At 45.8% G+C, this 17,143-nt stretch overlaps 1 protein-coding gene across 1 annotated transcript in view; it reads right to left on the bottom strand.

The window, feature by feature from the left end:
• Nucleotides 1-17,143, bottom strand: part of ANO2 (anoctamin 2) — a 347,947-nt gene that overhangs the window by 228,967 nt on the left and 101,837 nt on the right. The window contains exons 5-7 of the mRNA XM_080812555.1: nt 10,827-10,978; nt 8,242-8,296; nt 5,696-5,747 (exon numbers count right to left, since the gene is read on the bottom strand). Of these exons, the coding sequence (XP_080668681.1) occupies nt 5,696-5,747; nt 8,242-8,296; nt 10,827-10,978 (259 nt within the window). The remainder of the gene's footprint in view (nt 1-5,695; nt 5,748-8,241; nt 8,297-10,826; nt 10,979-17,143) is intronic.

Genomic DNA, 17,143 nt, shown 5'->3' with positions numbered 1-17,143 from the left:
AATTGGATGATTGTTAAGGAAACATTTTAAAAACTTGTATTCTTAATGATGATCCTGAATCATCCAAAAAAAAGGTTACATATGCATCTATACAGAGAAGGTACCTTGATCTATCCTATATAAGAAAGCAGAGACTAGGGGCACCTGGGTGGCTCAGTGGGTAAACCCTCTGCCTTCGGCTCAGGTCATGATCCCAGGGTCCCGGGATCAAGCCCCGCATCGGGCTCTCTGCTCAGCAGGGAGCCTGCTTCCCTTCCTCTCTCTCTGCCTGCCTCTCTGCCTAATTGTGATCTCTCCCTGTCAAATAAACAAATAAAATCTTTAAAAAAAAAAAAGAAGCAGAGATTAGTACGAGAGATTTCAGAACATTTTTCTGTATAAAAAGACATCGCTGAGGACATCGAGAGCTAAACCACTAACCCATATTCCCCTCTCACTTTGGTTCAAGGTCAAATTTGCAGCCCAACTGCAGGAACTACAGGGCCTTATGGTTTGAATATCTGCATTCTTTTTTTCCCCCTACTTTTGGCATTCTATTTTAATTTGTGTTTTTCCTGGTTCTTATTTCTTAATTTATTTATATTACGCTGTTTTATTGTTTTTCTTGTAAGCCACCTCAGAAATTTTGTGGAACAAAACGGGAATATAAATAATTCCACACATGCGACTTGTATACAGCTTCATGCTTTGCAAAAGTAGGCACTCAGATATATGTATTTTCCACAATGAAAAAAAAAGTGATAATACTGAATAAATGGAAGTATTTCCAAATCATCATCATCTTTCGTATATTTTCCATCTTCGATTCTAATCTTTCTTTATTTTTACTATCTTCTAATTCCCTTCGTAACCGGGTACACTGGCAAAGGGAATAAAGCTTTGTAATCTGGCCGCAATAATGACCATATTAAAGGTAATTCCCGGGCTAAAGGATCAACAAAAATACCTTAGAAAACAATGCCAAGCACTGTTCTCCCTTTTTCTCTTCTTTTTTATGAGGCAACAATCCTCTGGAGGAATCCAAATCAATTCTAGCCATTTATGTTTCTCTATAAAAACAGAGAGAAAGGCAATAAAATCAAAATTTACCCCATGGCTCAAAGGGCCATGTTATCTTGAGGCCTTTGAGTGTCATTACATCCTTAGTTTTTCTGATCTTCTAAGTAAGATGGTACATTGGCCAAAGATTTTAGGGGGAGCTTGACTTTCCTAGACAGAAGACAAACAACTTGAAAATCAGCCTCAGGGCTCTCTTCCACTGGGAATCAGAGAATTTCAGTCATATGTCCCTTGTTACAAACCCAGTAATGGTTACAAACCCATTGGCAGCTACTGTTGAACTAACACACTATTGGTGGGGTTTAGGGCTTCAATGAATGGATCTGTTGGCGGGGGTGGGGGGCACGCACAAACATCAAGTCCATAACAATATGTAACTATTAAAGGGTTTGCATTTTATCTAAGTGAAATGTGGATCTATTTTACCATTTCAAGCAGACCATAATACATAATGCTGTATGTTACTGCATGGGTTAAAAATGGATAGAATTGGGGCTAAGAAGACCTCTTAGTGGCTGGGATAGTAAATTCAGGTAAATTCAGGTAAAAAACAAAATGCAGTTGAAGTAGAGTAGGATAATGGCTGTAAACAGTCAAACTGTACCCATTTCAGACAAGTTCACAAGATCAACCCAACAACACTCTGTTATTGTTTCTGGCTTGCGAAATGAAGAACCAGAGTTCACTGAAGTTTAGGGTACATGGATGGGAGCTGGGTTGTCCCCCCAAAAGGAAATCTGTATTTTTTTGTTTACACTGGGGTTGAGGTTCTTTCTTTGAGATATCGAGTCTATTGTCAGATAATTCTGAGAATCTAGAGAAAAAAAAATCATACATCACTTGATTTATATCGTTCCCATGCATAAAGCACAGAAATCAACAAGGGAATTCTAAAATGTATTGTACAGTGAGTTGCATACTTCAGGTTTAACTTACATTAGAATGGCACTAAGGAAGAGGCTTTATGATGTGTTAGCCTCAGTTTTCCTTCATTTTACTCATCATTTTATAAGTGCAGGAAAACTGAGGCTAACGGTCACCCCAGAGCCTACTAAAACCTAACTGAATTAAATGGAGATAGAACTTGAACTCACTTCTCCATGTTTCTCTGCCAAGGTCCCTGCCAAGATCCTACCTTGGTGTTTAGGATCTCAGGTTCAATACATGTCCACAAAAGGTAGGCCCTCCCTTCTAATTCAAGAGCCTATAAATTGGTGGCCAGATAACTATTGCTTCTGTAGTAACAGACTTTAAAGACTCAACCTAATTCCACCCCTGGTTCACAGCATCCCAAAGGGAATGGAAATGGGATTTGGAGCAAAGAAACCCAAGCTGTAGACCCAATTCTGATAGTGATTCAGTATGTGACCCTGGACAAGTCATGTGTCCTCTCTGTCCCCATTTGTAGAATTACTGACATCCCAACTTTCCCCTTAGCTACAAAGTGAATATTAGATCATTTATCTTGATACTCAGACATAAGCACAGAAGTAATTGCTTCCACTTCTGTGTTCCCTCTGCACTCTGGACATGTCTCCATAATTGTACCTAGCAGGTTATCTCATAATTATTTATTTACAAGTCTGTCTGCATGGCAAGACTAAGAGCCCCTCAAGGCTAGAAATTAGGTCAAATTCATCTTAGCACCTCTCCATTTCTATAATATCATTTGATACCTAGAAGATGCTAAATAAATGTTTTCTGGATGTCAAAAAAGGAAGAAATTTTGGAAAGCTACTCAACAGCAACAAAATCCTTAAGATGTTTGATTTGAGACATCACCAAAAAACTCAGATCTTCAAAGGGAAAAAAAGAAAAACACAAAACTTTCAGTGTTAAAGCAGAGGGTCCCTAATGGCCTTTCAACAACCCAGAGACTGTCTCAAAATAAACTTCAGTTTTTCAGAATTTTCCAGTTTATAAAAAAAAAAAAAAACAGTTCTGTACTTAATCTTCTCAAAAACTCTGCAAGATAGTGTTATTATCCCCACTTGATATCAAAGGAAACTGAGTTGCAGTGAAGTTGAGCCGTTTGTCCATGGACACAATTACCAGCTAGGCATGTTTAATTAACTCACTAAACTGACAGAGTAGAATGTGCAAGGCAGACAGCTTAGCTGCACTGGGGCATCGAAGATGATCCAGACACACCTCAAGGACTGTTTGGGAGTCTAAGCCATGCACATAGCAATTAGCAAGAAAGACAATGAGTTTGGTGGGAGTGCCAAGGAGAGGGCATTGGGAGAACCTGTGAGACAGCCATGTCTGGTCTGGGGAGGGACATGGGGGAGATGGAGGAAGGACATTCAGGCGAAGGGAACTGTGTGAGTATAAACAGAGAAGATGGTGGTGGTCAGGTCAACAGGAAGAGAAATGGGAGAGAGAGGGAATCCAATAGAAATGGACATTTGTTATATTGATTTTAAGGTTCTGTTGAACATCTCAGTGGAGATACCCATCTGGCAGTTGGAAATGTTGGGCTGGAACTGGTGAGAAAAGGGCGAAATAGAAATACATGGTTGCCAGAGGTGCCTGGGTGGCTCAGTCGGTTAAGAGTTTGACTCTTGGTTTCGGCTCCGGTCATGATCTCAGGGCCACGGGATCTATCCTGCAGGACACTGTGCGCTCAGCAGAGAGTCTGAGATTCTCTCCCTTCCTCTCCCCCTCCCCTCCAAGTGCACTTTCTCTCATGCTCTCTCTTTCAAATAAATATATAAATCTTAAAAGAAAAAGGAAATACATGGTTGCTAGTCATCTGTATAGACAGAAAGTAAGGAGGCCATGGGAATATGGAGAAGAAAACATCTAAAATCTAGAAGAAGGAAGAATCTAGAAGAAGGAAGAAGAACCAAAGAAAGTGTGGTCCAGGAGGCAGAAACAGAATGGCAACAGATTAGCACAGCAGCAGCACCTTCCTGGATATCAACTCTCAGAAGATGGGGGATGGTACAGAAGGTTTGGAAAGATGTAAGAGGCTAAGAAAGATGAAGACTAAGGAAAAGGCCATGAACTGTGGGAAGCAGGAGGTCACATATGATATCTGAGGGAGCAGATTTGGTCCACTTGGGGGTGGTGTGACAGGATAAAAGGCAGATTAATGGAACTGAGGAGTGAACTGGTCAAGAAGTGAGACAAATTCAAGAATTCTGGTAGAAGCCATGAGAAAATACAAAATATACTCTAAGATCTCTTGATTCCTCTGGCTGTCCTTGTAACCAAAGACAAATGGCTGCTCTGAGGGACGGCTCCAGTCTGTTCCATGGAATCGAGCTGGGCTAATTAGTTACCTCCCTCATTCATGTCCTGGCCTCATCAGCACCATGGTCCAGACAAATAATATCACACAGACCTGACTTTTAAAAATTGGAGTGTTACCTGTAATTCAGTAGCAAGAAGATGAATACGTCAAAGCAAACAGTCATACATATAGCGCCCCCTTGAGAAGTTCTGTGCTACACTAAAAGCCCTGGCACTACATAAAACCCATTCTGGTTCCTTCTTCAGTACCATTCTCTTGGTAGTGAGGCATCTTATGAGTCCCCCCACTCAAACTCTCCAATACTAGCCATTATTATCATTAGCGGTGTTATTATTCTTTGGCTTGAGTGACTACATAATTCACTAGACTTGCCTCTCAATGACTTTTGGCCTCTGTAACTCAAAGCTGCCTCAAGAGCCAAAGATTTGGCACCCCAGAACGTATTCCGAAGGACTTTCTCTCAAAGGTTTCAAAAGCCATTCTGAGTGATGTTAACACCATTAGAAAGCGCTCGGCCTGCAGAGTGATTCCTGTGGAAAAGCCACGTGCTTGTGCTTAAAAGCTCCCATGTTTACCTCAGCCATTATGTGTGTCTTCTGCAAAGTCCACCAACATCAGTTGGCCTGCCCTCTGGGCCCCCAAATGCTGACATTCCTGCTGCAAAGACTAATATCCTCAAATTTCAAAAACAAACCACCAAGGGAACAGAAACAGCCACATTCTGGTGACCGGAATGCTGAACTCAGGAGCCACACATTCCGACTAACGTGTGGCCTCGGACAAGTCACTCACCCTGTGGGAGGCCACTTTCACACATAAAGGAGGAGGCTGCACTAACGGGCCTCTGAGATGCCTTATTTTTTTTTTTAATTTATTTATATCACAGAGAGGGGAGGGGTACAACCAGGGGGAGTGGCAGACAGAGGGAGAGGGAGAAGCAGGCTCCCAGGGGACTTGATCCCAGGACCCTGGGATCATGACCAGAGCCGAAGGCAGACGCTTAACTGACTGAGCCACCTAGGCGCCCCTGACTCTCTTCTTAAAAACGAAATAAGTTAAGTAAGTAACACCTGCCATGTTTGGGTGAGCGTGAAAAACTTTCAGAGACTGTGGAGACAAGGATAAAGGTCTGAGAGAAATTACCACAACCCGAGGAGAACCGTGCCCCCAAGAAATGAGGCTCTGCTGCTCCCGGAGAGCAAGCAGGACTTCTGGCCCTGAGTGAAGCCGCCTCCCCTCCTCTGTGGGGTCCGGTTGTTTGTTTTGTTCTTTGCTGCCCAACACCGCCCCCCACAGGGAGCCACTGAAAGGACAGCTCTGGCCCCCTGGGCAGCCCATCACCACCACCAGCCCAGGGGCAGGGGAGGGGGTCCTTACCCATTGTGTTGTTGGCTCTTGAACAGGCTGTGCGCTTTAGGATCTCGTGCACCTAAGACCGACAACAGCAGGGCTGTGAGCACCATGACCATGCGTGTCACCACACGAGGTTGGGCGGTGGACCAGGCAGCTGGACCCACTTCCAGGGAGGGGGAAGCCAAGCATGTGCCAAGCTCGTGCCTGGCCTGTCAAACCCATTCAGACTTGAGTGCTTTGAGGAAACAAAGAATCTAAGCCCCTCACACACACTCCCCCCTCCGCCCCACCCTGAAAAAATAAAGAAAGGCTATAAATTGACTGCAGTTACAGGAGGTAAGGAAAACACAGCAGGGAGCCCAGACCCACATGCCTCTGGAGGGCCAGGGAGGAAGTGCCTGGGCCAGACTGTCAGGGAAGGGGAAGAAGAGACGGTACTCTCCACCAGCCCTGATTCCTGCCACGCTGGGGAAAGCACAGGACAAGGAAGCCACCGAATCCAGTTCCAGTGCTGGCTTCTAGCCAAGGGGTCCTGAGCGAGCTGTCTGTGGACCCTGATGGTCCATGGCCTTCTCTGTAACGGAGCTGACTCACAGAGCTGCTTCAAGAAACCTTGAACCTGCTTTGTAAACTAAAAAAGGACCACCTACATCTTGCTCATTGTTACTATTATTTCTCTGGTTTTTCTCCGAGTCTTTATCTCGTCTCCCCAGTCAGACGCTTCCTCAAGACTCCACGGCTCAGAGCACTTCTGGGGCACAGGGCAGACCACCAGCTCAATGGCCATGGCATGCCTAAACCAGCTAAACAAAGCCCTGGGCATGGGGCTTGCACTGTCTGTCACCTGGGAGGGAGGGCTGCTGAGTCCTCCCTGCAGAGGCAACCGGGACACAGGTGAACCTGTTGGCCCACTGGTGCACTCCAATGGGTCCCAAGCCTGAGCCAGGCTATGAAGAGGTGCCAAGCAAGGCAGTCTGCTCTGGGACAAATGGCTGGGGTGCTTAGGAACCCACAGGGAAGGGGCTCGGGATGACGTTTATAGATGTGAACACAGTCCTTAGACAGAAGTCCAGGGCAGAGTAGACCCCAAGACAAAAGTCGAAGGGTCTTTTCTCCCCCTTCTTAACCATGTGGGGTGGACTAGAGAAAGGGAGAAGCTTCTAGAACCAGAGCTGAATGAGAGAAGTGTGTTGCTCCATCATCATTCACACTCCCATCTTCTAGCCACAGACCTAGAGGGAGTGGGAAATAAATAACTTCCAGCAGTATGGGGCCCAGAATGTTTAATTCACTTGTAATACTGTGCAGTAATTCAACAGCAATAATAATTAGGAACAGCATTTATATGGCATTGTACTATTTTATAAGTACTCTGCAATTATTTGGTAAACTCCACAACACCCTATAACTCCCCTGCAGACATGAGACCCAAGCCACAGGGAGATTTAAATGGCTTATAATAGCATCAACCAAAAAAATGGGAAGTTTATGCCTTTTTCCATAGGATGATAAAAGAAATCATGTGCCCATTTTAAACCTTCCTAAAACACAACCCAAAGGGACCTGCGGTGTTTCCTTGCCCAATAACCTGCAAGCAAAGAGTCGAGGCCATGTTTTTAGTGTGCCTTGGAAATGTTCTGTAGCTTCCTCTAACCACCTGTCCTTTCTTAATCCTTATCACCTTACTGACTTGGAAATCCTTCCAGAAATCGAACCCTCACTCCTCCTCTGTGGAAACTTAAGTGCTTCCCCAGGAATCAATGGGAACACATTGCCAGGTTCCCGCTGTGGCATGAAGAAGCATGCAGCATTCTTCGGGCCCCCTTTTCCTCGTCTGTCCTTAGGCTGAATACTCTCTAGGCAGAGAGAGAATACACGGATCAGTTAATGGAGACAGGCCACAGCTCGGACAGGGACCACAAGGGCACAGGCCATATACAGGTTTTCATTAGAAGCAATCATCCTGCAGAATTCAAAAACTTGATTTCAAAAGGCAAAAAAAAAAAAAAAAAAATGTAGAACAGCTACAGGCATGAATCTTGCCTTTCCACTGAATGGGATGGTGATTAATTTTATTCTTGGACAAACTGGCTAGTTCCAGCATTCCCTACGATATAAATGCATAAGACTCCTCTGAGAGGCAAAGAAACACGGTAGCCCAGCAATGGTCCTCAATCAGATACCAATGATTGGTATACACTTTTTTTTAATCCATTCCTTCTTAGAGCCTCAGTTTCCCCAGCTGTAAAGCACGGGGGGCGGGGGATCACCTGATAGCTGAAAGTCCCCACCAGCTGTCACATTTCCTCTTTTTGTGATTCCAAGACAGGCCTAGGTGGAGAATCTTAAAGAGAAGACACTTCTCTCAACCTGTGGGTGAGGGCAATTGTCTGCTGTGCCTTTCGCAAGGAAGACCAGGAAGCTCTGGGACAGGCCTCTCAGTTGCTAGGCAACCCAAGCAAATGACAAGGGAAGGTAGCAGGGAGAGCAGGGGAACGCCAGCCACACTGGGTACTCAGCCTTCCCTTCACTTCCACAGCCCGCTGCCCCTGGTTGACCTGTGTACTTACAATGCGGCTACGGGTGGCATTATCAAAGAAGGTGTCCTTGTCCTGGACGTTGTACCTGGAGACACCAAGAAAACAGAAGGTCGACTCATTTCATGACCCTGGTCCTGAGACCACTGTCACCCCAGGCCCAGAGCAAACCTCTGGAAGGCAGCACAGCAAGATGTGTAAGACACACATACTCGCACATGCTCACGCACAGTGTTCATCATTCTTCTTGCCCCGATAATTCTTGAGAGCTTATCATAGAAATGGATCCTAGGAAATACAAGTTCAATAAAAGAAAAAAGTCCCATGCGTAAAAATGTTCATTATGAGGTTACTTATAATAAGGATTATGGACATAAAATGTAATTCTATGATCTATAGGATGGACGATCATGCAGTCACTGAAAATTCTAATTAGGGGAAATTCATAAATAGGAAATTTTAGACTGTGATGGAAAGTATTATACTACGAGAAGTTTTAAACATAAAAGTATGTAGAAAGGATTCCGATGTACAAACAAAGATAGTAAAAAATGTAACAACCACCAAAGAGTGTAGTTTCCATGTGCTGGGATGGTAACTCTTTATTTTTCAAACTTTCATTTAACGTTGTCACCATTGTCAAATCAATTAGCTACCAAACTCCTAATTATGCAAGGTATGTGTCAGTTCTAAACTCTAAATTATGACCTTCCACTAAAGGGAACACCTACCTAAAGCTGAGTACTCCAGGCACTGGGTGCCCAGGTGCCCAGATCATGCTCCCAGCTCCCACCCGTGGAGCCCAGTCAGGTTGAGGGGTGTCTCCTAGCAACAGATGAAGAGAAGAACATGGTAGTAAGTAGACCACTGCTAGGAAAACTCGGAGGATAGAGAGCATCTCTGGGGTAGGAAGAACAGAAGGTTCTTCCAGATGGAGGTGTTTAGGAACTGGGTTTAAAGGGCCCGAGGCACTGAAAGAATAGGAGATGCATGGGAGAGGGCAGCCCAGATGCCACCGTGGGCATGAAGGCAGGCCCACAGAAGGGGAAGCACGGGAGAAGCACGGAGCACCCAAAAAAACAAAACAAACAAAAAAAAAACCCAGCAGGCCAGGGGGTCAACATGCTAGTCCCAGTTCAGCCACTTCATGCTGTCTGACCTCGAACAGCCCCCAGGTCTTGGTTCTAGGAGACAGACAGTTCTATCTGAATGGCCACCTCATAAGGGGAGGTGATATTGTGACTTACAATAAATACGTCTTTTGGTCTTCATCCGGGGCCCCTGACTCACAGCTCCCCAAACCCTTGGAATTTCCTGAGCAACAAGAGCAACGGGAGCATCTTTTGTCATATTATTTGGTCTCCTGTCAGAGCCACAAAGGTGAGATGGGTATCTTGTTATGCATAACAAGCCCCTTTCTGCCACAGCTGGGCTTATGTCAATGAGGTGACTTTTGGAAATCTCCTAAAATGGAGAGGGGAGCAGCTGGTTACCAGGGAAACCAGTCGTGACTGGAAGGTCCCACGCCTGATTTCTAGGAAGAGGACGGGGCTGGAGGTTGAATCCATCTCCAATGGCCCATGATTTAATCAATCAAGCCTACTTAACGAAGCCTCTGTAAAAACCTGAAAGGAGGGACGCCTGGGTGTCTCAGTAGGTTAAGCACCTCCCTTCGGCTCAAGTCATGATCCCAGTGTCCTGGGATTGATTCCTGCATCGGGCTCCCTGCTCAACAGGGAGTCTGCTTCTCCCTCTCCCTCTGCCATTCCCCCTGCTTGTGCTCTCTATCTCTCTCTCGCTCACTTGTTCTCTCTCAAGTAAATAAAATCCTTAAAAAAAAAAAAAAAATCTGAAAGGAAAGGATCTGGAGAGCTTCCAGGCTGGGGAACCAGAACACTTGCATGTGCCACCATGTTGGGCCCCAAGCTCCACAGGACACAAGCACCTTCTTTCAGAACCTCCCTTTCTGCATCTCTTCACCTGGCTGTTGCTTCATATCCTTTGTAATAAATCAGGAATCTGGTGAGCAAACCCAGTTTTCTGAATTCTGAGAGCTTCTCTGGCAAATTAATCAAACCCAAAGAGGAGGTCATGGAAAGCTCTGGACTACAGCCGGCCAGTCAGAGGCACAGGGAACAACTTGGACTTACTGTTGGCAACTGAGGTGAGTACATGAGGAGGCAGCTGGGGACACAGAATTCCCGAAGCTTTATCCTTCTTCTCTCTGGTTGATTACACTACAGTGAAACCCTGTTAGACTAGGAACTGGGCAGAATGGTTTCCCCACAGAAGGGAAACTGGTATTCAACCATTTTCTCACAGAGTCCCTAGGTTTATGGCTGTGTACTCCACGATTCGCCATCCATCGTGCCAAAGGACTGAAACGGAAGGTGTCCCCACAAGCCACTGGACAAACATGGGGGCACCGTTGGGGTAGTCTCACGTAGGGAAGGGGATTCAGGAAGCAGATCCAGGGAACACTTGGCCATGAGAGCATGCCCCCTCCCCGATCTCCCAGGCACTAGGGCACTCACTGTGGGAGCCCAGGGCATGGAGTGCTGTTTGATTTCCCTCCCCTTCCCTGCCCACATCCCTACCCCCACAGTGCCCATACTCACAGGTACATTTTCTCCCTGGAGAACGGGTAGGAGAGGTTTTTCATCTTGTTGTTACTGTGCTCCGGAACTCTGGGTTTCAGGGGCGAGCTCAGCTTCTGCAGAAGTTCGTTGAACTTCTTTGCAATGCTGCCTTCTGATTTGATCTCGTACATCTAGGGAAGGCAAAGCCACAGGCCTAAAAAGGAGGCCACATCCAACGGAGACCAGATTCACTCACAACCACAGCTCACAGGGTACTGAACCCCCAGCGGGGTACTCTCTGGAAAGAGGAGGAGACTGGCAGAAGCAAGCAGAGCCCTTCTACCCCGTCCCACCATGGCTTTTCATGAGGGCGTGGGCACTGGACCCCCTCTCAGTCATCGGTGTGAACGGAGGTAACCGGGACAGAGAAACCAGTGAGGAGGCCATATTCGCTCCATGACACACATCATTACACAGAAGACCTACTATGTGAGTCGCCATACTAAGTGCTCTACACAAATTAGCTTCAAAGCACATAGCAACCCAGCTAAGCGAATACTACTACTCTTACACTATGTTGAGTAAATTAAGGCTAAGAAAGGTATAGTAACAGATAGTAACTGAGCAACAGCGTGGATCTAACTCATGTCAACCAAACTGACGTCTGTCCTCCGCACCTAGGCCATGCCCTTGTGTCATCACCCACACCCCTGCTTTTGTGTGTTTCTCTTAGGAAATATCTGATAAATGAGTCTGCCCTCAAAGTATGAAACCTGGGGCACCTGGGTGGCTCAGTGGGTTAAAGCCTCTGCCTTCAGCTCAGGTCATGATCCCAGGGTCCTGGGATCAAGCCCCGCATCTGGCTCTCTGCTCAGCAGGGGGCCCACTTCCTCCTCTATCTGTCTGCCTCTCTGCCTACTTGTGATCTCTGTCAAATAAATAAATAAAATCTTTAAAAAAAGAAAAGTATGAAACCTAACAAGTACCTACCTTAAATCAAGCATAGAGTTATTACTGAGATAATTATGTATCACTAGTACATAGAGCTTGTTATAATGCATAGGGTGCTTCTGCAGACACTGCAGCCTTGGCCTTCCTGGTTTACAGATGCAGTCACTGAGACATGGAGGTTCTACTTCTCATGCCAAAGCTGTGATGGATTAATGATGGCCACAAACTTTACATACAAATTTTCCTCTTAAGAGATGCTGTGCTGTTCCCACCCCCTTCCATCTGAGTGGGTTCTGTCACTGCTTAACCAGTACAGCAGAAGGGACACTACGCCAGCAGCACCCTTTCAGAAGATGGGCAGCCCTGCTTTGGTCTGCTTTGGTCTCTGGAAGCCCGGCGCCTCTAGGAGGAAGTCCATACAGAGGTAAGAGTCATGAGAAAGACAAAGAACCTAGGCTGAGCCCAGCCTTTCAGCTCCCCAGCCATGCATTAGGCCTAGGAAGGACATCTTCTCAGACCCTCCTGTCCAGCTAAATTCTACCAAGTGATCCAACTTGCTACCCCATGGAGCAGAAGAATCCCCTGGCCCAGCTCTGCTCAAATTCCTGACCAAAAATGCATGAGAAATAAAAAAGTGACTGTGTTTTCAGCTACTAAGTGTGGGCTAACTTGTCATGATGTAAAAGGAGACCAGAACAAGAGCAACAGGCAGATCTTCTAGCTTGAGAGCAGATTTTCTTCTCTACCATGATATCCCTCCAGTGGCTTAAATCTAGAAAGGCAGTAAAACAGGGATGAAATCCAAGATCAAGGTAAATGTTACAAAAGTCACACAAAGCATTTAGGGGTTCAAAAAAAAGGGGACAGGACATCCAGTTGACAAATCAGAAAAATGTTTCATCCGGGGGCAGCATTTCTGTCAGGCTTTACAGAAAGGTAACTTTCTTTTGTTCCCATTTTGTTCTCTAATAAAACAGTAAGTTGGGGGAGGGGAAGAACGTCCCCAATCTAACAGCTGAAACATAACTGTGGTTTATTTATGCTAACAAAATGTTGATGCATTTTAATTTTATTTCAACTACAAAATTAACACCAGTCTAGTAAACAAACAAACCCAAACCATAAAAGGGTATTAACAAAGTGTGAGCATTTCCCTTTTACTCCCAACCCAATCCTACCCTCCTTTCCAGAGGAAATCTCTATTAACAATTTGAAGTACGTTTCCTCCCCCTTTCCATACACGTTCCTTTCTAAACACAACTATGATCATATTTCACGCATTGTCCGACCATTTGCCTGTTTCACTTAGCAATACATCACAGATATATTATCTTTCCAGGTCAGTTCACATACAACTACCTTAACGAATGTGTAATACTGCGCAGCAGATGTGAATGCTAATTGGTTTAGTCATTTCCCTAGTGACGGGCATTTATTTTACTTTCTATACATGCTTTATCTTGTTTGATCATGCTTCTATTAACATTACCTTAAAAATAGTTTGAATGAGACTGGCAGAGATGCAGGAAAAGATGTTCTAGGTAAATGAAAAGGTGGAAAAGTTCAAGCTGCACCAAAGAGGGGTTTAAATGGCCCGGTTTCTTTGCAGCACGCAGGGAGTGTAAATCAGCTCGTAACCTCTGGAACACTGGAAGCTCCTGACAAAGTCTGTGTTCTTGACTGCCCTATGCTACTGCTTCATTTGCTAAACCATGAGTTATCATGGGGGGGAAACAGTGTGCAACTTAGAGTAATGCCTCTCTTGTCATTAAGTGCTTGACTGTCCTGCCAAATCTCTCCTTCATGCACACTGGTCACTGTAATGCAAAGTGTTCACCCCGTGGGAATCCTTGGGCCTAAAGGGACAGGGAGGCAGAAAGACGACCCCCTCATGGGTTCCCAGCACACATCTCACAGGTCACCTCCGAAGGCAGGTGCTGACCAGGCACGTGCCTTACACTGAGACTGCACTGTGCTCATTATACCCAACACCATGTGTCTTTCAATGGCATGTGCATGGAAATGGGAGTTTCAGAGCAGGAGGGAAGCTGACGGACTCTGTCTTCCAGATGCTTTGGAATGACAGACTTGGACCCACCATGGTACTCTTCTTTGTCTACTTCTCTGCAACGTCCACCTCTGCTCTCCTAGTCTGGGAAGCCTTCAACTACTACAATAACTGGTCTCCCCACATCTTCTGCCTAGAGCTACCAAATTTACCAAATAAAAATTCCAAGATGTCCAGTTAAACTTGAATTTCAGATAAACAGTGAACCATTTTTTAGGGACACATTTAGACTAAAAAAGTATTCACTGTATTCATTGTTTATCTGACATTTCAGTTTAACTAGGCATCCCATATTTTACCTTGCCACCTTACTCTTGTCCACCTCTAATTCACTGTCCACATTGGAGCCAGAGTGATGTTTCTGAAGCAAGAATCTGATCATATCACCTTCCTGTTAAAAAAGCCTTCAACATTTACATTGTTCTAACGATAAAGGGCAAAGTTCTTAACACAGCCCATGTCTTCACACAAAGGTCTTCCCACAGACCCTGTACGAGTCTCCATGTGTCCCTGCCCCCACAGTCCCTGCTCACCGCACACAGCCGCTGGCCCTCTTGCAGTTTTCCCAACATGCTGAGTGTTCAACGCTCTTCATCTCCTCCCTGCTCCCACCCCAACTCTGTTCATACTTGATGCCTCCCTCAATCGTCACTTCCTACGGGGAGTCCCTTCTGACTTCCAGACAAGGTCAAGTCCCACCCTCAGGATTTCATGGGCCCAAATTCCTCTCCTTCACTGCACTTACTGCAATTATAATTCCACATTTATTCAAGAGATTATTGGATTAATAATCCAATAATCTGGCTGCCCTACTTAACCATGATCTCCATGAAGGCAGGATACTGTACAAACTTCTCCCTATCTTTGAATGAATGAATCAATGAATGAATGATAAATTAAGGGGAAATCAGCATCGATGATGGCAGTTGCTGCTGCAGAAGGAGCCCAAGCTGGGAACAGAACAGCCATAAGGTAACAGGCCTGGTAGAAATAAACCAGACTGGAGAATAAAGCCAGAAGCCCAAAGACTCTGGCTCCCTTCCTGTCCTCACCATCTACAGATGTATTTTGGAGCCCAGCCCCGACAGAGGTCAGGAATGCCTATATTCACCTGCTATAGATTAATCATCCAGCAGCTGTCTCAGGGCTTTGTTCTAGCAGAAGGTTAGCTGAGAACCTCCACGCAGTTCTTGACCCTCACCTTGGCGGTTGCTCTGGTAGAGCGCACATGGAGGAACACCTAAGAGGAACAGGTACATATGGTATGTCTTTAGAGGGGTGAGGCATAGGCCAAGGATAAATGTTCACTGCTTCTTGATGGGAACTCCAGATCACTGAAAGCAATATCATCTGCCTCCAGGAAAAATGTAACAGGTGTAGAAGGCGAGTCTCACCAGAAACATCAAGGTAATATCTGCTCCACAGCCCTGACCAAGACCCCACACAAACATGCCCAGGCTGAAAGGTCTGACTGACTTATGTTGGAAAGAGATTCCCTAGACTTCAGGGACTTGTGGGGGATGGAACCAGACACATATCTGCAATAAAACACAAGTGGGTCCCATGGCCCAATGTCATGGACACTAAGCTTATAGGACGAAGGACCTGCTCCCTACCTCCATGCCCGAGCATGCACCGTACCGATTCCTGAAACTTCTTCCCTTCCTTTTCACCCGGACAACTCCTACCTCTCCTTCACCTTCTAGGCTTAAGCATTAATTTTCCCAGAAAAACTTCTGGGAAAGTTGGCCACTTTGAACTAATGGTTGCTGTGGTCTGAATGTTTGTGGCCCCCCTGAATGTCTGGGTTCCCCCCAAATTCAATGCCCAATGTGATGGTATTAGAAGGTGAGGTCTTTGAGAGGTGACTTGGTCATGAGAGTGGAGCCCCTTCCACCATGCAAAGACAGAGCGAGGAAGGACAGGCTATGAACCAGAAGTGGGCCCTCACCCAAACACACCGGCACCCTGGCCTCAGATTTCCAGCCTCCAGAACTGTGAGAAAGAAATTCCTCATTTATAAGCCACCCTGTCTGTGGTATTTCATTACAGCAGCCCCGGTGGACCAAGACCATGGTTTTCAGGATACTGGCCATCAGTATCCTAAATAAAGTTCCTGGGAAATAGGAAACAAGCAAGACGGCTGCTGGGATGGCTCCAGCTCACTACCTTAAGAGAGGTTCTCGGCCTTGGGGCAGGAAGGGGAGACAAGTAGAGCCCATCGAACCCCTCGAGCTGTGGTGACAGAGCTGTAAGTCTGGGGAGGACAAGGCCACTGGAGGTCACAGGACAGAGTAGTCCAGAGGAGAGAGCTTCCCAAGGAGCCCTACAGGTCTACAGAAGGTCCCCTGTAGGTATTTGGCCGCATGGATACAAGGGGACTAGCTAAGTCTGGAGAAAGAACCATTTAAAAGGACTGAAAATAGCACTATTCCCATCAGGCAGAATGGAAACTCTCATCATCCACAGGGCACTGGATAGAGTACTCAGGTCGATTCAGCAGTGCGGGATAATTAGACCCTAGACTATGCACTGCTCCAGATCCCTTAACAAATCATAAAAGAAAGAACTGGACTAAGTGCCTTGTAAAGTACTGTCTAAGTCTGACATTCTACAGCTTTAAACATTTAATGAAAAGAAACACTCATGACGTTTCTACGTTTCAACGTTGTAGGCATCTCCTAGATGCCAGGCGCTGAGCTTGGTGGTTCATCTGCCAAATGCTGGAGAAGCACAAAGAGGGCGATGACCCTTCCAACGCAGAATGCTCTGTGAAGTGTCCAGCACTTCCGCGAGCACCATTTCATTGGGCTCCACGAAAACTCTGCAAGTGTGCCTGCCAAGTAGTGTTAGCATTGCTATTTTACAGATGGGAAAACTGAGACTCAGAGGGGCAAGGAAATGCCAGAATCGGTGTGGAACCAGGCCTGAAACCAGGTTTCCTGACTCCCCCATCCAGGCTCTTTCCTTCAACCTTTGATCCTTGGAAGGGCTCCATGATCGCCCAAGGATGCAGGCTGGGACTCCCTGTCAGTCCCCACCAAACCCAGCAGTCTGGCTCTTCTGGGTCCAGCAGGATCCAGGAAAGACACGCTGGCCCTCTTTATCATCATTAATATTCTCAGCGGCAGCATCGTTATTACTGTTATTCTTGGACATCAGAGAATTATGAACATCCTCAGAAATGGCGAGACACATGTTAGCCAGCTGTTCCCCATTATGCCCTCCCTGGGTACACGATACGCCTTTCATGTGCTTAAAATCATAAATAATTTTTAAAGTATGTTGCTCTTATTTTTTATTCCAGGGCTCAAATGTGGTTCTCATAAAAGCTCAC

Source organism: Martes martes, assembly GCF_963455335.1.
Source record: "Martes martes genome assembly, chromosome: 8".
In the NCBI taxonomy this organism is placed as follows: Eukaryota; Metazoa; Chordata; class Mammalia; order Carnivora; family Mustelidae; genus Martes; species Martes martes.
The sequence above is the reverse complement of the archived record's forward strand: the minus strand, read 5'-3'. Positions and strand labels throughout refer to the sequence as shown.